This window comes from Egretta garzetta, unplaced genomic scaffold, assembly GCF_000687185.1.
Source record: "Egretta garzetta isolate BGI_Z169 unplaced genomic scaffold, ASM68718v1 scaffold131, whole genome shotgun sequence".
Classification (NCBI taxonomy): Eukaryota; Metazoa; Chordata; class Aves; order Pelecaniformes; family Ardeidae; genus Egretta; species Egretta garzetta.
In genome coordinates, this window is record NW_009258478.1 from 335013 (window position 1) to 358168 (window position 23156).

Genomic DNA, 23156 nt, shown 5'->3' on the forward strand with positions numbered 1-23156 from the left:
ATGGTAAGAAATGAAACCTCTACCCTGCTGCCAGGTTTGTTTAAATTTGTCCAAAGTATTAGAAGTTATGCAAGGGGAGGAAAGGGAGCAATCCAAACAGCATAACAACCTAAAGCTCTGCAAACAAAAGCTGTCTGTGAAAACAAGAAAGTAGTGCAGTAGTGGGCTACTGCAACTAGAAATGCCCCTGCTTTCTGCACTCCTGTGTTCAAGTTTGAGCCTTATCAGGCCTCGCTTAACACTTGGACGTCTGTCCAAGGTGTCCAAGAGAAGGAAGAATTTATGTAATGCTGCAAACATACACAAGCCTTGGTTCAGAAAGCAGGGCCAACTACTGGAGAGCAGGTTCTGACCAGGCGATTTGTTATAATCTTCTTTTTGGGCTTTCTAGTTGGGCAGCTAGTTATGTCCACAAGAAACTTGCCTAAAATCGCAGAAGAATTTCTATTCCTGACTTTTTTATTCCTCCAACAGTTTTATTGCCGAGCTCTTACCTACCCAGCACTCTTACCTCCAAGCAGTTGACAAAAAGCAAGTAGAGTTCTTTTTTATCATTTTTCTCTAGGAGCTTGTTGTGCTCTACCTGGGACAGGTAGTGTTGCACATCATTTTTCACTTCATTGAAGCTACAGGAGAGAGAAACACCCCCTTACCACACCTGCAATACTGATGGCTACTAACATTCTAAACCATGATCGAGCTACTAGTTACGTCCATGTGGGGGTCACCTGGAGCCATCTGGAAGATGGAAAAGCAACTATGCCATCTTTTGCCAGATGCCATCTACCTTCACACTCTGAGCCAGGCTTTTAGCATCAACAATGCCAAACGAGCACTTCCAGGGCATAAGTCATCTGATCTATTTTAGGCATCTGATTTAGGAGATGATGACGCTTTCTGCACACTGACTGCAAAGGGAGGCTGGAGGAGCTAGTGTGAATGGAGAGGTCTGTGTAAGCATACAGAAGATCATTCTTGACTAAAAGTATGTGGATGAGGAGTATTGCTTTGCTGATCTAGACCATATAATTTAGTCGGCCACCTTTAGGTTACCCAAGCCACCCACGTTCAGCACAAGTTTGGGTTAAGAATAGCTAGGTAAACCTTGGCACAGACCAGTCAGATACTTCAACACAAGCTACATGCAAGCCAGCCAAGTTGCATAACTAATACAAAGGCACGGAATGAATTTCACCTGCAATGATTCAAATTCAATGACTAGCATGGGAGTGAGGAGAACAATCAGATTGGTTTGATGAGGTCATGAAAACCAAAGCTGAACCACCCCCTAGCGTAACATCCATCAATTGTCTGACTCTGCTCACCTGTACTTCAGGAGGAGCTTCAGCATTACTGAGCGGATGATGGGAGTTTCATCCACTTCATCATTAAATGGGGACAGAAATTTTGTGTAGATAGTGGGGTGATCTGTGGAGATCAGAAAAGGACAACGTTTGCAGGTGAGAGAAAGTGGCAAGAGAATCAGCTCCAGGAGGCTGAGCATCAGGATGTAGGGAGCTCACCTGAACCTTTCAGGCAGCTTCTGTGAACAAACAGCAGGTTAAGGAGCTCTCGGATCACCTCTGCCTCAGGGGGTTTGTTGTCCTTGAAGCACATGGTAGTGACCACATCTATGAAGAAATTATTGCACCTCTGCCGGAACAGCGCATTTCTTGCTATCGCATCTCTAGGGGAAGGGTAAAAAGCATTAGGACAATGTTCAAATACCGAACCACTTAAATAATGGATGAAGCAAAGCAGACACGGGCAAAAGTCACCAAGATGAGATACTTCTCCAGCTTTCCAAAAGGCTGGATTTGTGCAACACTTTGGTAGTATTGTCTGCAAAGGCTGTATCACAACGACAACTGAGATCACAAATGGCAATGTGATGCCAGTACATTTACCGAGAGTTTTTTGCTAAGCTGTCACAAAGCAATCCAAGGTGATGAGCAGCTTGCTTGTCTGACTGAGCCACTGACAGTGCCTTAGCTTTACAGGGTTTTGTAACTACAGTTTTCTTATAGGGGCCAAGGCAACTTCCTCCCTTCTTTTGAAGCAATACACAGAAAATAGACAGGACCTGTTCCGGTTCCAGAAAGAGCAGAGCAGAGTTCCCTCCACCCCTTCTGCTCGTGTTTTCAACTTCAGAGGTGCGAATCAGAATTTCCCCACACAACCAGCCCCACTGCAATGCTTCCACCTCGCACAGCATGGAGTACCTGAGTTCCACGGAGACATTTAAATGAACATCCTCCACGGCAACCCTGCAGTATGGACAATGCATCTGCGCGGGCACTAGCCATGTTCTGATGCACTTCTGACAGAACACATGGCAGCAAGGCAGGCAGACTGGATCCTTGGGCTCTCCTAGGCAGATCGCACACGACTTCAGATCGTTACTGTAATTCAGAAACAGTAATGAACACAATTGCTTCAGTGTTGTGTTACCAAACGCCTTTAATAAGGTGTTCATCTGCAACTAGACCAAGAAGAGCTGATGGAAGACCTTTTGGCTAACTGCTTAGCTTCAGGGTGTAGAATAAAATGGAAGTTACTGCTCTTCCTTGGCTTTTCATTACATTGTATGCAGCACTGCCTCACACCCAGAAATAGGCTGGCAACATAGGCAACATTCCTACAGGACCCTGCAACTTGTCTCAGTGTTATTACCTGTAGAGCCTGTTGCTGACTTCATCCTTACACTGGCACAGTACTTTCATCACTGCAACAAACGTTGGGTGAGTCTTCATGTCTGAATTGTGCTGAAAACACTGCAGAGGAAAAGGACAAAACTAAATGACTCGGCTCTAATACCTGAAACGAAAATTCACATGACCAGCAGAAGTAAACAGGGAAGAGCTTGAAATCACATCTTTGCTTACCTTGGCAAGAAGCAAAGTATATTTTTTCACTAAATTCTCAAGTTCTGGCATCAGAGTGTTGATGCCAAACAACACGTGTTCTACAAACAGAGACATGGAGAAAACCCGGTTCCAGCAGACTCTGTGGGAAGGAAAGCGCAATTTCAAAAAGTACAATTATGAGCTGAGAGCATGAATGGAAGCGCAGTATCGGGCCGCTCTAATGATCTCACTGCTTTTCACGCTCACCACTAAGCATCTGTGTACTTCTCATGCAACTCCTTGCTTTGCCCTTTTGGTTATCAGCCCTGCTTTTTGTCAAGGACAAAACACCTAATCCAGTGAGCTTATGGCATAGGAGCCTGTCCCGTAGACAGCACTGCAGCAGAACTAAGACCACTGCAAAGATCCTCTCACACTCTAACTTCTATATAATTGGGGGGAGAGGAAATCAGTTAACTACATTTTCTTCACTTGGGTTAAACTAAACAAGGTCTGTGAGAAACCATGCTAGCTCTCTGGGCTTGTCTTCCATGAGACAAGGCTCAGTCTTTGATGCAATGAAGTTCCCCATCTCTCACAGTCTTTATACACATGGAGTGAAGTGGGGAGACATTGCTGGTTAACAGGAATCTAATGAGAATTTTAAATAACCCCTTACCCCAGCTGGAATGCACTGGATGATACTGCCAGATATAGAGGGAGAACATACATGAGATGAGGAAATAAAAAAAATAAAAATCTGGTTCTTGATGCTTGGTGTGTAATTGAGCCTAGTAGGAACCTGGAAAAGATTGCCAAGTCTTTGCCTGAGAAAACCAGCATCAGAGCAGCTCTCAGCCTGTGCTAATACTCTTATTAACAGCAAGGCAAAAGATCAAGATTGTGAGCAGGTCTGTGGTACGTACTCGAGTTCTTTCAGCAGCTGATGGCACCGACTCCCGCTCCTTTGGAAATCCTTCTCTTTACAAAGAAATTCCACAGGCATCCGGAGATTCTTCACTTTCTGCAGCCAGATCTCTGGGTGGGCTGTCTGCACTTGATTCTCCAGCTCTTCAGCACATACCATTGCAGCTAACACATCTAAAATCTAGATATGGACACAGGGTGTAAGTATGACACACCAGTTGCATTTCAGAATTATTTATGAACCTTGGGCTCCCAATCTGGTTTGCTGTAGCATGTGTGCTACTGAATAATGTTCTACTTGATTATCTTAAGCTCTGGGGTTCTCATGCTCACGGCTTGGATCATTAGCACATCCTACTAACTGATGCAAAAGCAGGGCAAACTATTTTAAATCCTGCTAGTAACAGTGATAATGTAGCACATTATTCCTAATGCTGAGGATCTTGACTGAGCTTGTGCTTTCCACTTTACTGTTGCCGAAATCAAAAGAAGACTGAATGCTAGCTAATTCAGTGAAGATAGAGCTCTCCGCGAGGGCTGAGGATCACAAAATAGGCACAGGTGACTCTACCATCTCTGAATGCGGTATTCCGTATCCTTCCTGGTTAACAAGGTAGTCAATCACACTGGGGTGTACAGCCAGGATCCTAGAAAAGTTCTGCAGTCGGCTCTTGAACCGATTGTATCCAAGGTGCACCCAAGGCAAGGACGGCACTGTCTCCTCTCTTCTGGGAGCTGTTGCCTTCCATTCCTCTATGCAGGATAAGAACGCAATTCGCAGACACTGAAAGTTTAGAAAAAAGTTAGAAGAAAATTTAAAACGAACTCTTATAATTCATTTTGTACTGGAAATCCTGGCAAAATTCTCCTGAAGAAGAGAATCAGTACTTCACAAACATAGCCTTAAACGGTGTCGATTTTTATAGGTGCTCCTATGTAAGTGGTTTCCTGAGTAAGGTCTCAGCAATTTCAGCAAGCACTCAGTGTCAAATGCATCTGGTTTGTGGCTACCTTGCTGTCAGTCTGTCTCAGAGGGGGATTTTGGCTGAGAAGGCAAGATTGATACAGAAGGGCATGTTCACAGGCATCATGCTCTTCTCTCCACCCAAAGGGTTTCCAGGCTCTTGTTCCAGACACTGACCTTCAGCTCCTCTAGGGAAGACACACCAATGGTCAAGACAATAAAGTCCACGATATAGGACTGTAGGAGCATCTGCCTTTCTTCCTCAGTCAGAGCAGAGATAAATTTTCCCAGGGCAGTTTTCTGGAAGATATCCACAAACTTCTCAGCTTGGTCTGGAAAATGAGTGTGCAGAGAAAAGCTGAGTATTAGGAGGAGGCTGGGTTTGACACAGCTTCTGTCCTGAAGAGACTGACACCTAATTAATCACTGATGCATACAGCACTCCCCTCATTCAGAGCACAAGGCATTTGAGGCCAGGCCTTCTCAGCCCAGGCACCAGTGTCGTATTTCTGGAATCACATCTTGTCATTAACTCTTGGCATTTCCACAGCATTTTGAATACAAGGGCACAGAATACGTGAGAAAGACTAATGGTGAGAAGCACAAAGAAAAGCTAGTTGCACAAAGGTCTGCTGGATCATATGAGCACAGAGGGATTGAAGGTGACTCCAGGTCACAGAAAGGTAGAGGCATGGTAGCGACAAACCAGAGTTTACATGGCAGGTGGACGGAGATGCTCTGTGTCAGGAGCTCAAGCCAGGTTCTCACCTTCAGTGTTTTGGATGTATTGAGCTTCCAACCACATCTCATCCAAGTACTCCTTTATCCTCCAGCTGAAGGGCATCTCATTTCCAGCATCAGCAGACACCACCATGTTGTTCTGCACCAGAATTATCTCTGTCTGAGAGCTAGGAGATTAAAAGGTCATTAATGCACTGGGCTTTGCCTAGGAAACACATTCAGACAACAGAGGCAGAAAGCTGCAGAAAGCAAGAAATTAGCCCTAGAAGGGGATGAGGGAAGGGGAAAGAACTGAAGGACTCATTCATACAGCTGATCCTGCCAACCGCGTAGCATTAGGACTTAGTTCCCTGGCAAAAGGGCTGTAATGGCAGGACATGTGGGCTGGGTAAGAAGCGTGAGCATGCCAAGAGCTAGACAGCAAAGCCCAGGAGTACTGGGGATAACGTAGGAAGAACAGACTTCTGAAGTCACCAAGAACTGCCCTGCTGCCTTCGGCAGAGCCCAGGGGAGCCACCAAGAGTGCTAATTCCCCACGTGGAGCTAAAACCAGTGCTGGACTGGTCTCAGTGCTGCCAGCCCAGCCCTCCTGCTGCTCTCCTAGGGGCTCACCTGCTCTTACCCATGCTGTAAGGGACAGTCAGAAGTTTTGTGTCACTGAAGATGAACATCCACAGGTTTGTCACCCACTCAGCTGCCGGCCTGACCAACAGCTCCAGATTGCCATTTCTGTCGATGACAGCAATCAGGAGAGCCAGGAATGGAGTGATCACATCCTGGACTCGCTTCCACAAGGTGTGCCTTTGGGGGCAGAAAGAGACCAAGAAACCCAAAGGGAAGGTAAGCAATGATATGAGCAAATCAGGAGCTGGTTGTCCTGAAAAATTGCTGACATTTGCATGTGAGAAAGTCCTAACCTGCCTTTAAGGAGGAAAAATACCACCAGCAAAAACCCCTACACTTCTCTCACTTGCGGCTTGCCTGTGATCCCACTGTTCCACTTAAAGCACTTGTGCATTCGTGCATTCCTCTTCCAGTACAGCCCACTCAGCTGTAAGTCACCCTCCCGCAGGAGCCAGGAGAGGACAAAACTGCCCTCAGAGTTTCCAGCACAGACTGGAGACTGACACTGCAAATATTCAGATTACACAAAACTGCTGTCTCTGCTGCACAGCAGTCTTTTCTTGGAAGCCTGCAGGTTACAAGATATTGCTGGTGTTCTCACCTGAAGGTGCCTGCCTCCTGGAGAGCGCTGAGGTTGGAAGCCTCCCGAAGCACCCAGTTTTTTGGGTGAAGGGAATTTTCTTCTTGCTTCTTCAAAAGGCTGGAGAGACGAGCCTTTGTTATCTTCAGGAAAGAGGCTAGAAAACAACAGGGAACTTGGCATTGGATCAAAACCCAAATATAACACCAAACACAGTATTTTACAATTGTTTCAATAATCGGCCAAGGGGGAAGAAAAAGCCACCACAGCTAGCACAGCTAGAGAAAAAGCTATGACCTGAACTCCCAGAAAAGCCCTACAGCCATCAAAGGAGCAACAGACTGGAGCATGGACACACACACTCTTGGGAGACTGCCTGGGAGATCCACCTTGTCTACACCACAGCAAGGACCACTGACCTTTGGGTCCCCAGTGAATTAAATGTTTTGGTGGTCCCCTAGATGCCCAGGGACACTACCTGCTGCAGCCAGGAAGCACATACCTTTAAAGTCATCCTCTTTGGACAACAGGCCAAGGAGAATCTTAATTCGCTTTCTGCTTCGACTAAGATCTTCGTTTTGGTCCCGCAGCATCCCCACAGCACTTTGTACGCAGGTCCTCAGGAGTACAGTGGTGTCTAGGATTTCACCCTTCCCAGGAACAGTGTGAAAACAAGTTTATTACTCCTCAGTTTTACACCCTTGCCCCCAATACATCCCTCTTAAAACGATTATAGTGCTCTCTGGGAAGGGCCTGTTCCTCTGGCATCCCATCTTCCAATTTTGCTCTCATCTCAGGCTGCAAATCTAAGTTCTTCTTTTGCTGTCACGTACATGATGCGACTTCTGTGGCCCCTTCCAACTGGCATGCAACACAGCATTTGTGTTAAGATAAAACTCCTATAGGGGGAAAATTCAGTAGTTCAGGGGGGAAAAGTGGAAATTATAAACGTGACTGAGGAAAATATGCCCTCTCTGGGAGATGCTTAGGCACTAGAGGGGCAAAAGCCACATGCAGTCACCCTCATACTGGGCGTCCTCCAGTTTATGCTGTCAGGGGAACACGAGCCAGTTTTAACACGGTGGCAGCACAGCAAAGTCCGCAGCCAGCTCCAGCACGGCTTCAAAGGCATACCTTGGTCAGAAAGCACAAACCGCTGGAGTGGCAGGCTCAGAATCACAGTTCTCAGCTTTCAGCTTGTAAAACTGATTTTTAAAAATTAGGAGTATGAAATGACTAAGGAATTAGAGGGTCCTTCGAATGGTTGACTTCTTCAATGGTGCTGATTTTGATTGATCTGTGGGGCGAGGAATTTGTGTCTGATCATTAACGTTCATGATGCAAATAATATTCCTGATGGATTTCAAGTGAATGGGGACGCAAAAGTTGTGTTGCACCTATGGATGACAGAGCAGAGCACCATATTGACAGCTAAACAGCAGACAAATGTATTCCGAACTGACCTCCTGCTGCTCTGCTTCTGGCACTGGTGTGTCAAGTGGCACCTCAATTTCCTCCTGTTGTTCTCCATTCACAGGCAGAGCTACAATTAAGGTGTAGAATTTTTATTAGAAAGAAGCAGTACACTTCTGCATCGGTCAGATAAGCGTTTATTTGGCAACTGCATCCCAGAGCAGAAAATCTGCCAGCAATCCATTATCACCTGCATGAGTAGCTGGGATCCACCTCTCTAAACACAGCTACAGCTGCTAGGGCTGTCAAGCTTCATGCAGCAAGAACCAGAAAAAATGTGGCACACAGAGCTAATGCACTAAGCTCTAACAGAACCCTGTAAGGCAGTGTGGAGGAAGGAGGAGGAAGTGCAAGAAAAAACTGAGGGGAAGGAAAAAGTCTTTTCTAAGCTTCCTACAGGTTTAGGTGAACAGCTCTATATTCATGAAGGTGAGATATTCTCTGGAGTTACTCCTTGTCAGTGGTCTCTGCCATGCAGCACCTGCTGCCTCCTGTGCTGAGACAGAGCACTCGGTGCAAATGCCACATTTTTGTCAAAAAAAACACCTACCAATTACCTTACTTGATGACCCAAAGTTGCAGTAACGAACTAAATACAAATACAAGCTGGCAGCCATGCAGTGACCCCCACAAAAAACAGATGCTGAGCAGGGAAAAAACCATTAGATATGTTGTACCAGGCATAAGTTCCACTAGCACCAAGTCTGGGACCGCATCTCCCCTTTTCCCCGCTGGCATATCAACAGCACTGGCTGGCACAGCCAGCAGGCAGCTCACCTTTGGTTTTACATGAATCCTCACTGAACAACTGGCTGATGGTGAGGTTCTGCAGGGCAGTCATATCTGAGATCATGTCCTTGGATCTGCGGAGATCATCTATATGCACCGACTGCCACAGTCCTAAAGACAGAGGACAAAAAAAGAAAAATTTCATGCTGGCATCATGCTCTTCTAAGAGCTTCCCAGGAATTATCTCCCAGTACCTGTAGGCTAGCAGTTCACATCGAGTTTGCTTACTCTCACTTCTTGATGTGGAAAGGGAAAGCAGCAATTCACTTTGAATGTGCACGCTACCCTGACTGCCAGGGCACGCACGCTGCCGGGGCTTTGAGGCTCTTAGAACCCACCACACACAGGAGGAACCTTGCTGCTGAAAGCAGAGCATGTAAGCACGTACTCAGGAGCCTCCTGGAGGACAATACACCAACGCAGGTAGCATCATGTTTGTTTGCTGCTCTCCAGCTGACTAGAAAAAGGGCTCCTCTGTCTATGGGCAAGGCAAGGTGCTCTCACAAAGCAGACTAGGACTCCAAGGTACTGACACCCACAGGGACTGCCCCGGGGGAAGGGAAGCAGCTCTGACAACACACAGGACATACCGATTCCAGTTTTCAGGCATTAGAAAGGAACGTGAAGAAGAGAAATGCTGCTCTGGTATGTTTGCCTGAAGCCAGCTGAAGAGTGAGGAGCAACCCACCTCCATGGAATCCCACGTAAGACGTTCCTCCTTCCACCCGGGAAAGCTTCAGAATAAAGTAAACAAAGACAGAGGCTTCTCCCAGGTCCAGCTTGTTGATCTCATTAACAACAGTGTATCTGCAACAAAGAGAAAACACTGCTGACGGATCAAAGACAGACAAAAGTTCATGGCCACAAGTCTTTCCTCTCTAAGAGGGCACGTTTCTTCCCCCATACAGACCTTCGCGGCAGGCTATGCCGAGCCTGCCACCTCTAGCTATGCCTCGAATGATAACCTTGATCCTCAGCTCTTCAGGACTTCTGCAGCCAGTGGCAAGAACTCAAACTTCAAAGGGGATTATTGGGTAATTTGACTCATCTAAGTTTATTTTGACTTGGGTTATGGATGATTATTTTAAATATAATTAGTGTTTCTAGATTAATTCCACTACAGAATAAACAAAGGCTTACACGTTCCTGGCTCTGAAATCCCCAAACCAGCACTAACAACCAAAGGGGGGTGAGGAGTCACCAAGCAGAACAGCTAGCTGGGAACCACTTCACACCTGACTTACCTGGCTGAGGCGATGAGCTGGGCATTTTGAGAGCCATCCTCAAAGTCTGTCTGAATAATAAGGACTTTAGTTCCTGACGTGGCATCAAGGAAATCTCTGAAGAGTAAAAGGGGATTTAAAAGAAGTCACTAAGGGTAAAACCAAAACATTAAAGACCGTAGAGGTAGTCACTCCGCGTTAGCTTTAGCTGCTGCAGGCAGAAGGAGAGATTAAAACACTCATCCTATAGGGATGGTATAACTTCAAAACCCCAGCTCTGTATGATGGAGCCAAATACAGTTTGCACCGAGTCAATCCGCTGTTCAGCACGGCAGGGCCTCTTGCCTCCCTTTTCCCTATGTGTTACTCCAAACGTTCTGCCCACGCATCTTCCACCCAGATGACAGCCCAGTCAGAGCAGGATAACGCAAAACCAGACTCACCGGATGCTCTTCAGGAATGAGTACTCTGTGTCAAACTGCTGCAGGGACAGGATTTGAGGCCTTTGTGCTTTACCCTGCACCTCTCTCTCCAGGCAAGCCATGTCAGCACTAGTGAGAAGCCTCGAGAAGGTGGTGACCTAGGGGTGCAAGACACAGGTTTGTTCTTTGCTCAGGAATGCGGTAGGAAGGCAGTAGAGACTTACTCGTCTACGCTCCCAGATGCTGCTAACTTGCTGCAGAGCTGGGCTGCAGCCCCAAAACCCCCATTTATTTGCCCTGCCAGTAGGCAAAGGGGCAACAGGGGCTGTTACACCAACCCAAGGGCCACTGCTGGGTAGCTGGACACAACGACTCTTGGTGCTGCCAGAGATGGGGCAGTGGGGAGCTGAGAAGGGGCAGCCGAGGCTTTGAGAAGCTCCTCGTAAATCCCTGGAGCGTGCCTTCCCTGCTCGGCTGCCCTCCCTCCAGCACGCTCAGGGAGCGGCAAGCCCAGCCCCAAGAGAAAGCCCCTTGTTTCCATGTGAGGCAGGAGAGGGAGAAAATCTCCAGCCAATCTGAGCTGAGGTTCTTTAGTTTTGGTACCAGGCAAAGTAAACCAGAGCTACCGCAATGAATGCCCACAAGATCTCTGGCTGTTTGTGGCTTAGCTGGGTTAAAATCTTTTGTATCTTTAAGACCAGAGGCAGACATAAAGAAATGAGGGTTCAAAGGCTCCCGACAATCTTTTTCTGCAGGCTGTAGCCTGTTTTGCTAGCTGTGTCCATGGAGACAGAACTACTGTCAAAGTAAGGAGAGGCATCAGCTGCTCGAACTCACTTAAAACCCCCGCTTGTCAGGGAGCATCAAATACTGCTTCACGTACAGCGGAGGTATGAGATTCTTCAGGATGCAACACCCACCTCTGCACACCTGGCCACCAAGCGGCCAGGCTGTGATCCAGTTTACCTGGGTGTAACCACTAACCCAGCCCAAGCAGTATAAAGCAATAACCTCAGCGCAGGTTGGGAGGGTTTTGAGAGGGCACTGCAAGATACTCACCTCTGTAAAGACCGGTTGGTACCCGGACTCAGCGCGGACGTGAGCTCGGAGGAAGTCCGCAAACGACATGTGCTGCTGCTGCTTGAAGTACGTGTTGGCCAGAGAATCCGCCATAAACAAACCCACCGAGTTGCAGAGGCGGATCACAGCGTCTGGGGTGGCACAGTTCAACAGCGCCAGCTGGGCTTCTTTCTTCACGCAGGACATGAGTTCACCAGGAGGACACACTGGTTTCAGCCTTTCCGTTGTCTGCAGGACCACTGAGGCACAGGTGTTGGAGTGGTAGCCCACAAACACATCAGAAGGGCTGTATTTCTGCTTGCTTATGAAGTGTTCTTCTGTGTTGGCCACAGTCAGCTCACGCACCCACTTCTTCAGCTCTTTCACAGTTTCTCTTTGCCCCTTGTCCAGGACAGTACTGATATCCAGGTAGTGCTTTTCCAGCCTGTTGATCAGTGGGATGGGAAAGTGCTTATATACCACGTCTTTCTCCTCGATGACTATCAAACGGAACTTCGGGTGCACTCGGCACTTCACCCGGTGGGTGCCCAGTCCCAAATCAACATACTTCTGGTCAGCGAGGTACACGTAGTACTGATTGAGGGCATCATAGAGGCTTTCGTAAAGGTTTTGCAAGTTGAGGAGCACAACTATTTGGCCAGTTTCCATGCAGACCTTCACACGGTTGATGTTCCTGCATATCTGGGTATACTCTTGGTCCTTAGGGAAACTGGAGCCGAAGATAATTTCTGGCTGTTGCCGGGCAGTAAAAAAAGCTTGCTGGAGGATCTGCAGCGCTGCATAATTCTCAGTCAACACAAGCAGGTACCTGCAATCACCATCCTGACTGCTGCTGTAAATGTTTTGTTTTATCAGCTCAAGTCTACTGATATCACGAGCACGTATTTCTCCTTTCTCTGGTAACTGCGAGGTGAATATTTCCAAGGCATTGACATCATCTTTGCCACCAAAGTTACGAAGAACAACTTCAGCTATGTCTTGAGGTGTCGGCTCACTTTTGGAGTTCTTAGCTAAGGCAAAAAACATCTTTATGAGGCTGTAGTAGTCACGCAGACCAAAGAACTCCCTGTCTTGGGCCTTGCAGATATTTTCATATGCATCTGCAAAATGAGAAAAGTACTGTTCGACCTTCTGCAGAGCCCCGCGTGCTGAGCAACAAATCCCCTTTGCACTTCCTATGAGCTCTTCTTTGCTGGGGTCACCACGCGAGACAAAGATGCCTCGATTCATTTTAGCAGGATCCAAAGCCCAGTTGGAAATCCCGATGAAGCCAACCTTTTTGTGAGGAAGAGGGACATCATCTATGCAGCCATCTTCCAAAAGGGGATGCAAAGTCTTCAAGGGCATTTTGGGAGAATCTTCTGCCAGCCCAATCTCATCCAAAACCACCACTGAGACATACTCCTCCAAGTTCTTCCCTTCCTGGAATCGAGCGCAGTGCTTGAAAGTGCCTATGATTCCCTCTGGGGTGGAGAGAGGACTGCACTGGAAAGACACTAGATGTATCTGCTTCAGCTCCTTGAATAAATCCGAATGAGCTGCTTGGCCCTGCATAGCATCAGCCACAATCGTTTTCGCAAGGGATTTGGAGCTCCCAGGCTTCCCAACAAGAAAAAGAGGGATCTTCAACTCAATGCAGATGACCATCATAAAGACATTTTCCTTCAAGGCCAAGTTTCTTGCTATGGTATCTCGGAGGTGCACACCACTCAGGAATAAGTCCTGCATCAAGGAGATATCTTCCAAAATCTTCTTCTGGGTATCGTAAGGTTCTGGAAGGACCTGGCTCATAGCACTCCTGTATGCCTCCTTCTTTTCCAAGGATGCATGATAGCAGACCCCGACTGCCAGCACTAAGGACCAGATAACGTTGTTTCTCTCAACGGTGGTCTTTGGAGCTTTCTTCTCAGCAAGGTACTTCTCCAGTCCTCTCAGCAGTAGTTTACTGTGCTTGTGAAACCACTTGAAAACTTCCATGCAGCGTTCTACATCCCGCAGGCTGACAAAGCTACATTCATCGTCCCTCTGCCTCATGTATTGCTGGGAAGCAAAAAGCACTTCTGTAATTACCTCTGCTTCAGCCTGACTCATTGGGACGTGCTCAGTAACTCTCTGTACAATCTGTTGTATATACAGTTTTTCAGTTAAGTTGTTCAGCTGCCCAAAATCCCACACTAATGGGATCATGCTGGGTGGGAGTGCATGGACCCGGTACACAAGCTGTCTCAGTGGAATTGATCCAAGCTTATCCTTTGTCTCATCTGCTTTGACACGGTAGCCCAACCCAGCTAATTCCAAGCGTTGAATCATCTTTGGCGTGTGCTTCCGATAAGGGTTGCAGGCTGCTATGATCTGCAAGCCAGAGCCAGAGACCAAATGCTTCCCCTGTACTGTGTGGTCACACAGAACTTCCTTGATGCTGCTTACAGCCTCTGTTGTGTTGGCTTCATCGAAAAAGAGGACTGTGTCCAACCCGTGCTGCTGCTTATTGGTTTTAGCAAGGGCTTCTGCTTCTTTGACCCTGGCATAAATCATCTCTGCAGTAGTGCCCCCATGAACTTTTACAAGCTTCATGTTCTCTACCTCTATGTAGCTTCTGCGTAACTTGCACAGGAACTTTATAAGTCGGGTTTTCCCACAGCCTGTTTCTCCCATGATGACAACGGGGATGTTACACCTGAATCGCATCTCAATAGCCAAGATTTTCAGCACATTGTCTGTTGTGAGCTCATATGTCTCATCAGGGTCTATTACCCAGGGGATTCCCAAAACCATGCAAAGCTTCTCTAGCTTCTCATGCCGAGGCAACTGATCAAAGGGAACATTGAAGGGAACTCTCTGGAGTAACAAGCCATTGTACAACTGTGAAGTCATGACATTTTTCTTGATAACATTGCCATTCAAAGGGTTAATGGCATCAACACCACCAGTGCCATTCGGCTGAAAGTGGAAACCAATGAATGTCATGGACACATGGTCTTCATTGAAAAACAGATATGGATGAGGCTCCGATTCCCACTTTTTCCGAATGCGGAAAGGAAGAAGATCTTCTTCTGCAACGTTCTCCAAGTTGGAGGACTGCCTTCCTGAACTTTGATCAGAAATGTTTAGGGAGGGTGTTGCAAAATCCCTTGCCATTAAAATCATGAAGTTAACAACAAAGTTTTTGAAACCTTGCAAAGTGTCCTGGACAAAGTCAGGGTTGCAGAAGACAGAAGCTTCACAGTCTCTCAACTGAACATTGAGAAACCATGTGAAGTTTCGGAGTTCTGACCAGGAGGGATCTGTGATCCCGCAGTGCAGGAGGAACTGCTGCAGGCATTCTGCCGGGTTCCCTTCCACAGAGTGCGCTTTGTAACAGAACGTGTCCAGATTGCACCCCTGGTCAAACCTTTTCAGATACTGGAAAGGTCTCTGGAAGGCTTCACTGCAAAATTCCTCCTCGTCCATGCCTGGATCCGAAACATCCCCAGACTGGTTCCCAAGGGTTTCCATTTCTAGTACTTCCTTAGGAGACTTGCATGTTACTTTAGGGAACACATCAAAGAAATTATACTTCTGTCTCGCTGACATCTGGAGTAAAGGAAAAGAAAATACATCATCACAAAGCTGTAGCCCTAATCTTCTTCAGTTTATTTAATCTTCTCACAGTCCTTACAGTATTCTTGCCTAAGACCACAGACCTAACTGATAACAGCAGCTAGTCTATACAACTGTGATACTTTTTCCCCTGTGCATCGCTTTTTCCCCGCTTAAAAGGCATCGCAACAATTAATCCTATTTAATCCTATTTCCTCCTACAGTCTCCTTCCCGTAACATTAGTCCTTCGTTACCTCCAGCCCCTTCTCAGTGCTACCTCAAAGAAAAAGAAAACTAAACCCGAGAAACTGTTATTCAGCCCTGTCATTTCTACACTCTGTTCTTATGGCTGCATATGAACATTTGAGTACTGTCAAACATGCAAAGTAACACAAGGAAGATTAGATTTTATATTTTTATGTTTCCTGTAAAAGTTACAGTGGGGCCAGTGAGGCTTGGACTAGCAGGCCCTCAGAAATTACCAACCCGAGGAAACCATGGCAGGTATCATTTATGGTCTTGTTTTAATATCACTTTGCACAAGACCGGGGACACCACTTTGTAATGGAGATGCACAGCTCATCTGTTACAAGCAGGGAATTCCTATGCTATGTTTACAGTTAGGCTCACAACTCAGGTGCACCTACATATAAACATACATGCAAACTGACTGAGAAATTCAAAGAAATAAAGTGTTGCTGTGTACATACGTGTCTCGCTGCTTTCCTTGGCAGTGGTGACACCTCAAGGATTTCAATGATATACAAATGGCACTTCTGCCGTAGCCACATATTTCCATTATCATCTGTCAGATACTGCAGAACCAACAGCTTGAACAGAAACTCTGGAATTCCACTTTGTACCTATCACAAGAAAAGAGGCAAATGCATTTCCTCTCTATTTATGCACCGTAACTTCACAGAATCATAGAAGAGTTGAGGGTGGAAAGGATCTCTGGAGAGCACCTTGTCCAATGCCCCTGCCCAAAGCAGGCTCAGTGAGAGCAGGTTTCCCAAGACGATGTCCAATCAGGTTTTTAATATCTCCAAGGTTGGAGACTCTACAGCTTCACCAGGGAACCCGTCCCAGAGTTCAACCACCGTGATGGCAAAGAGTTTTTTGTGTTACTTACGTACACAACAATTAGAAAGCATGTCCTAGTGAAATGGCCCACTAAGAAACAAAAGTTTTAAAGAAACAATTTGCAAGGATCCACAGAGAACTTCTAGGACAAGGTACCTGTGGGAGAAATGTACTTACTGAAGATGTGATATCAAAATGGAATATCATGGGCTTTGTCTGGTGTTTTCTCTTCAGAAAAGGCAGAAGAGATTTTAGCACTTTATCTTCATCCACTTCTGGTTCAATTAGTCTGATGGTTTTCAGAAGTTTTGTATAGTCAGGCTGCTCTTCTTGCAGTCTCTCATGTAGCCTCTTCACATACAGAGACTTCCCTGTTATCATAAAAAAAATACCAAAAGAATTAAAGCCATCAGTATCGAATACATCATATTAAGGTCATAATAGAAAGAAGGAAGTCAAACGCTTAAGTACCCTGTCCTCAGAGATCTCTGAACCTTCCTAAAAGGCATTCCAGAAGCCTAAATCTGGTTAGAGCAGCTGCAGCCTGGAATGAAAGCCATTGCTGTTGGTGGCTACCAAAGGCTGTCGTTATCCACATGGCTTGTTCTGCTTAGACGACCTGAGAAGGGCTTTGCTTTTTATTAGGACTTGAATCTATTCTACTATGCGGTTGTTTCTAAAGTCAAAACATGGTGTGTGGGGGGGAAATGGTTGTTGGCAAAGATAAAAGCACCCTCAAGTTTCCCATCTTATCCTGTAGAAACTAGTTTTGCCAGCGTTTGGGCAATGCCAATGGTTTGGGCTTGTTGTTTGCAGTTGGCTGCAGTCTGCATCCCTGCTGTTCCCCAGATCAACACAGGATGAGCTGTCCTTACAGCTTTCACCTCACTCCACTGACTGTAGTCTGAATTGTTCTTTTGACTAGATGCTGATGACTTGGGCAGAAAACCTGGCAAAGTGAACCCCGCTCTTATTTTTTAAACACTCGGCACACCCCGCTGCGCATGTGACATCTTACCCACACCAGCTCTTTTGGAGGACACAATCCCAACACACATATTGTCCTTGAACACAGAAGCAGCCGAGCTCGAAGGCTGAGCGACTCTGTAGTGGTGCTGAAGGTACTGCTGGATTTCAGCCAGTGGCCTCTGGGGTATCATGTGCACTTTGTACTGGCTGAAGGCAGAAGGGATGTAGCTGTGCTCCCTCTCGCAGCTGCACAGAATGATGAGGCGATAGGTGCTGTTGCAGCGCTGCAGGTGCTGGAATAGCTCCTCTGCTCTGCAGCTGACATCGTAACTCAGCTCATCTGCATACAGCATGGTGTAAATTTTCTCTCCTCCGCTGCAGGGAATGAGGCACCGCCTGAGGAAGAGCCCCACTTGCTCAGCAGTGGTCTGAGGAGTGCACAGGAGAACTTCATCAAAAGTGGGAAGGGGCTGTTCGGGGCTGTTCATGTAAATAGCCAGAGCAGATGTGAGCACCTCGGAGCGAGGGCATGTGATGAGATTGGGCTGACCAACATACAGAAGATCCTGTGGGAATTCTCGTGTGACATGTTCTCTCTCCCAGCTGGCCAGATTCTTCAGTCGCTCACCGAGCGTATCAATATCCAGGCAGTTCGGAAGGAAGGAGCCCATGTTGCTCATGTAGCACGCCCAGATGTACTCCAGCCGCACAATCAGGTCCTTCTCCCCATCCAGCATCCCTTGGAAGTCAGAAATAGCCTTCCTTGAGCTGGGAGGCACTTCACTCTTGGAGGCTCTAAGGACATCCTGCATGGTGCAGTTGTGTTTTAGGAACGAGAGCATCATCAGGGCGCCCTGGCTGGGCATCCCCTGCCCCAGTTCTGTGCACAAATAGACCAGCTGTTCAGCAGTGTAGTAGTTCAGGTAGAAATGCTGGAATCGTTTTTCATACATGAAGCTTTTCCAACTCTCCAGGAAACTCTCCATTGTCTTGCAGAGGCCTGGGAGCACAGCTCCGACATCTCCTTGCCCTTCTAGCGCTGGGATCAGTCTCAAAGAGAAGTCTATAAGAACACATGATTCTTTTTTGGGTGAACAATACACATGAGCAAGCCAGGACCGGAAGAGCAAGTTCCCAGCTGAATAAAGGTCTATAAAGGCCTGGGCAAGTCTTTGGACATTGGAAAAGATCTGCATGAGAATAAAGGAGAGAGAAAAAAACTAAGCTGATTTACCAAGACAAGTCCCAGCTATGAAATCACAAGAAAGACTTTCAATCAAAACAAAGTCTTTGGTCCCAAGCCAAGTGTGTCAGGCCTTGTACACTAACAAAAGCCTGTGGCTTTTTAACAGCAGCATCCCCAGGAAGCCAGTAAGGAACCCCCCTTGCTTGCTACAAAAGCACAGCAACCCTCTCAGCCAGGAGCCATCCCCAGTGGAGCTAGAGGATGAAGGTACCAGTCCACTGTCCAGTCTCCAGCTGAGTTCCACCTCAACAGGGAACCAAAGAGGTAGGAACATCTATCTGCCTGCTACCATTCATCCCCAGCAACTCAGCTGCAAACCAGTCTTCAAAGCTGATCTTCAGGGCAAAATCCAACCCCAGCCTCAACACCAGTAACTCACTGGGTTTGAAATCTGACCTCAGAGAACTTCTCCACCTCCAAGCCTTGCTCGCCCTTTGCCGACATCAGCATCAGTTTGTTCTGCAGTTCACGGAGCTCTGCCAGAGAGTATTTCCGTGATGCTTCATTATCCCCAGAGCTCCCCGGGAGGGTGAAGCGCAGGACGTTGTCCAAAGAAACCTGCCAGAGAACAAGTCGTTAGTGCTGAAGTGCACTGAGGTTCCACTCCTGAGGCAGCGCTACGCCCAGCAAGGGGAACACTTAGGAGGCAACAGCCCCCAAAAATGAACTGTGCAAAGTGGGAGAAAAGCTACAGCACATTTCTGACAGCCACCAACATGACAGCAGTGCTATTTGCAGGAGGGGAGGGAAAGCCAAGCAGCCTCACCTTTTGGCCATCAGCTGGTGCTCTGAGAATGTATATTCCTCTGCTGTTGATGGCAGCTGCCAGTGACAGCGACGACAGCTCCACAGACCCATGGCTCTCTTTCACTATTTTCAACCACTCTAAATGGTGAGCTGAAGCACACTGTGGGAAGAGAAGACACAGCACTGCCCTAATTGCTCAGACCTGGCACTTCTTTCCAGGATTATATCTGTGTCCAGGACAAACAGCTTGGGCTGGCATAAGAGTTTCAGGATGGGGAAGGAAGAAAGGAATGACTGCTGGCCACAGCCTGATCTTTCTGCATAGCTGTTCTTTACCAACACCATGGGAGGCTGAACAAACAGAGGCCACAAGGCTTCGATGCCTCTTGCTGTAGAAACATGCCCTGCTGCAAAGAATAAGACAGAGTTCCCAGGCATCTGCCTTCCCTCTTCTGCATCATCATTCAAACCCTTGCAAGAGCAAAGCTACACCATGCCACACTTGAAAGCCTCAGCAGGCTCTGGAGAAATCCCTGCTATGCCAGTTACAATTGCTGCAGGGAATTTTTGTGCCATGGAAGCATAAGACATTTTTCTTCCAATAACAAGGCCTGCTGCGATGTCCCCACACAAGTGCATTTGCCCTGTGCAGTCAATCTTCCAGCCACTCTTGGAAGGCAGAAACGTGAGAGGATGCAGAGAGGACCTGCTCCAGCAGAACTCACCAGTTTCTTGGGAAGATTCTCATCACTGTCCAGGGCTCGCCACAGCTTATTCAAGCAGTGCATGAAGTCCTCAAAACCTGAGTCTTGCCGAAGCTCATAGAGCAGGGAAGAGTAGCCATGCACAGTGTCATGGAAACACGCCACACGGTCCACATCCATGTCATTCTCCCCAGCAGAGATGGAGGCCAGGTCTACAAATACTTTCAGCTCATTTATATCTTAAATGAGATAAACACATGAATGAACAACAAATGAGGCAGCTTTAATGCAATTCCACATCACCACCTTTTACAGAAAATGCAGAAAGAATGCTCTGGAATGGCATCTCCTGTGCAACTTCTTTCCACCCATCCTGCCGGCAATTTACTAGGTGATTCATCCACATTAATGACATCCTTGGCCCTGGCTTTTCTCCACATTGCCACGAACAGCAGATTCACAGCCAGGACGGAAGCAATGCAAAGGGTCGGGGGTGTCCGTGCATGTAAGACAACTGAGCTGGCAGACACACAACTCAGACCACTGCCATCTTGTTAAACGCATGGCCTCTGTTCTCTTAAATAACCGGTGTGAACCGAAGAATGGCAGCTATTACAAACCTTCCAACCGAGCCCAGCTATTGGGCAGGGTTTGTGTGCTGCACAAGACTACAGTGGCTCGGGCATGTCTAAAGGGACTACTTCGTAGCACGTTCCATACCAAAACCCGTATGAGATGCTTGTAACGATCAATACCAGAAGCTGTGAAGGCATAAAGATAGCAGATGGGTCAGGGACATGGCATTTCTTCTGCTCCCACACAAACTGGCATCCCTTCTAGTACTGTCTGCCCAATCCCTTGGTGAGCAACCACACACCTTTCAGCGCCTCCCTGACCCAGCAGACAAACTCCTTCTGCTGGGCCAGCGCCTTCAGACAGCCACGACGGTTCACTGTGATCCCCTGCAGCAGTCTCTTGGCATGCATAAGCTCAGGGCTGATGGAGTCCAGCTTTTGTGTCTTGTATGATTCAAGCTTTTCTGTCTACAAAGCAAGCAGTGCAAACAAATATTCAGTCTGGAGATGGGATATACAACCCGTTCTCCAGCAGGGAAATAAAAGCCCTCTGTGAAGTGACATCCCAAACAGAGGAATTCCATCTTCTCTCTTTTAAGAAAGATTACACAAAAGCCCTTTGTTTGAACACCTAATTTTTATCTCAAATAAGCATTTTGGGTCAAGGAATGGCTCTTGACAGGCTGGGATAGACTTGCAGGAAGGTTCGGATTTACCCAAGCCTTCTAGCAAACACCCTGACAGCACAGAGCTGAAGAAGTGAATACTTACTATGTCCAACAAGTTTTCCAGGATACTGAAGTCACCAGAGAGGCTTAGAATCTCTTTGACATTGGCAATGATCTTTGCAGCATCAAAAGTTAAATGCATTTCATGGTATTGCTGGATCTGCTGAAATCGCTGATCAACCCAGTCTCTGCCTTCCCCAGGCCTAAGCTTACATATGGCATTTAGTTCAGTTTTGAGATCTTCAGGATGATCTGTGAATTCCTGAAAAATTGTATCGACTGCAGAAAGTGTGAGATTTCCTGATCTGAGATCATCATACAGCCTTTCGTAGCTCTCAAAACAAGGGGAAATGAGACTGCTGAAAACATTATCAAGGTCCAATGCAAGAACAACTTTCTCCTCCTCCTCCTCGTCCTCCTCTTCTGAACTTTCACATTCCTCTCCCACCTTCTGCGCTGCTTCCTCCCAGAACTGCTGGAAGACCAGGCTATCCTTAAATGAGTGCATTTTCTGGGCAGATTCTTTCAGCTTTGGGCTCAAGCTGTAGTAGGTCTGTAGGGGTCTCTTTCCCACATTCACAACCGTATTTAGTCTTTTCATGCAAAGATCTTCCAAGTGTTGAAATTCCACTTCACCTACATTCACTTTAAAGCAGAGAGATAGATCAGAGTCAGAGGAGCTGTCTAGCCTGTGTCCAGCTTACTTCGTCTAATCCGCCAGTCGCAAAATGCTGTTGCGCATGTGGACCCTTACAAATATCATTCGATGCATAAGCACTCGTTTGATCCCTCAAATGCTCTAGGTTTACCTCCCCCCACCACACCCTTGCTGTGGTTTAGAATAAGACCCCTTTACAAAGCCTAGTCATTTCCAAAGAAAATTATGTTTTCTGGAGTTGCCACTTCCAGATTGCTTCCCCAAAACACTACCTTTCACAGATGCCTGTGCCTTCCTACACATGCTCAGAAAGGTTCCTATTGCTTTTTTCTCTTTTCTGACAAGTGTTACTTCTTCTTGCCTCCTCTGCAGCAATTCTTTCAGTTCTCTCTGGAGTAGTTCTTTGCCTTCTTGTGGTAACAGCTGCTGGTGCTCTGAAAGAAAATCCATCGGTAGTCAGGAGGCAGATGCTTCCCACCCCCTGCACCCATAACTCAGGTTTGGATCTGTGGAGTCACAAACACCACAGTGAAATGCAAACAACAAACTGGAGCTGGGAGCTCCATAGAAATACAAGGGCAGTGCTGCTAACTGCTGAAGCACCTAATTAGCATTACTAATCACCGAAGTAGGTTAACAGAGTAGGCCATCAATCACCACAATGACACCATAAGCCCACAATGCCACCTTTGACTGGTGTTCTTACTTATCTCCCAGATAGAGATGAACTGTTTCTCATGCTGGAGAATCTCCTCCAGATGTTTCACAAGGATACATCCCTCCTGGATGTCATCGGTGACGCTCATAAACACAGAGTCCGCCATGGCCATTATATTCTTTGCTTCATCTGTAAGTTTTTCTAGGAGCCTTGTGTTTTTTCCTGTTCCAGAAACAAGGCATGTAAAACCTAGATCAGTCACAAAAACTAGGCAGAATCAGTAACTCTTCAGTGTCATGATACAGAGTCCTTCCATTTCCTGTTCAAATCCCTACCCAAAGCCCGTGAACTCATCGCACCACCCTCCAACCCCTCCTGTTTTTCTGAACAGCCAGGGTCTCAGGAGACCTCTCCCATGGAGAGCCCATACCCAGAACCGGTGGAGGAAACACAAGCCATTTTGATCCATTCACATGACACTTTTGCATTTTGGGTAGCAGTAACTTGTTAGAACTTCCCAAAGAAAGAAGTTATGTTCT

At 47.0% G+C, this 23156-nt stretch overlaps 1 protein-coding gene across 1 annotated transcript in view; it reads right to left on the reverse strand.

Moving 5' to 3' along the window:
• The window catches only part of RNF213 (ring finger protein 213), a 56854-nt gene that overhangs the window by 18061 nt on the left and 15637 nt on the right, over positions 1 to 23156 (reverse strand). The window contains exons 17-45 of the mRNA XM_035899235.1: positions 22666 to 22839; positions 22232 to 22393; positions 21345 to 21946; positions 20876 to 21041; positions 20020 to 20237; positions 19314 to 19454; positions 18944 to 19105; positions 17351 to 18491; positions 16510 to 16703; positions 15960 to 16112; positions 11649 to 15242; positions 10611 to 10747; positions 10189 to 10284; positions 9633 to 9751; positions 8933 to 9055; positions 8146 to 8225; positions 7185 to 7332; positions 6704 to 6839; positions 6091 to 6279; positions 5506 to 5645; positions 4915 to 5069; positions 4345 to 4557; positions 3773 to 3954; positions 2886 to 3006; positions 2674 to 2774; positions 2223 to 2402; positions 1524 to 1687; positions 1326 to 1428; positions 512 to 626 (exon numbers count right to left, since the gene is read on the reverse strand). Coding sequence (XP_035755128.1) covers positions 512 to 626; positions 1326 to 1428; positions 1524 to 1687; positions 2223 to 2402; positions 2674 to 2774; positions 2886 to 3006; positions 3773 to 3954; positions 4345 to 4557; positions 4915 to 5069; positions 5506 to 5645; positions 6091 to 6279; positions 6704 to 6839; positions 7185 to 7332; positions 8146 to 8225; positions 8933 to 9055; positions 9633 to 9751; positions 10189 to 10284; positions 10611 to 10747; positions 11649 to 15242; positions 15960 to 16112; positions 16510 to 16703; positions 17351 to 18491; positions 18944 to 19105; positions 19314 to 19454; positions 20020 to 20237; positions 20876 to 21041; positions 21345 to 21946; positions 22232 to 22393; positions 22666 to 22839 — 9209 coding nt within the window. The remainder of the gene's footprint in view (positions 1 to 511; positions 627 to 1325; positions 1429 to 1523; positions 1688 to 2222; positions 2403 to 2673; positions 2775 to 2885; positions 3007 to 3772; positions 3955 to 4344; positions 4558 to 4914; positions 5070 to 5505; positions 5646 to 6090; positions 6280 to 6703; positions 6840 to 7184; positions 7333 to 8145; positions 8226 to 8932; positions 9056 to 9632; positions 9752 to 10188; positions 10285 to 10610; positions 10748 to 11648; positions 15243 to 15959; positions 16113 to 16509; positions 16704 to 17350; positions 18492 to 18943; positions 19106 to 19313; positions 19455 to 20019; positions 20238 to 20875; positions 21042 to 21344; positions 21947 to 22231; positions 22394 to 22665; positions 22840 to 23156) is intronic.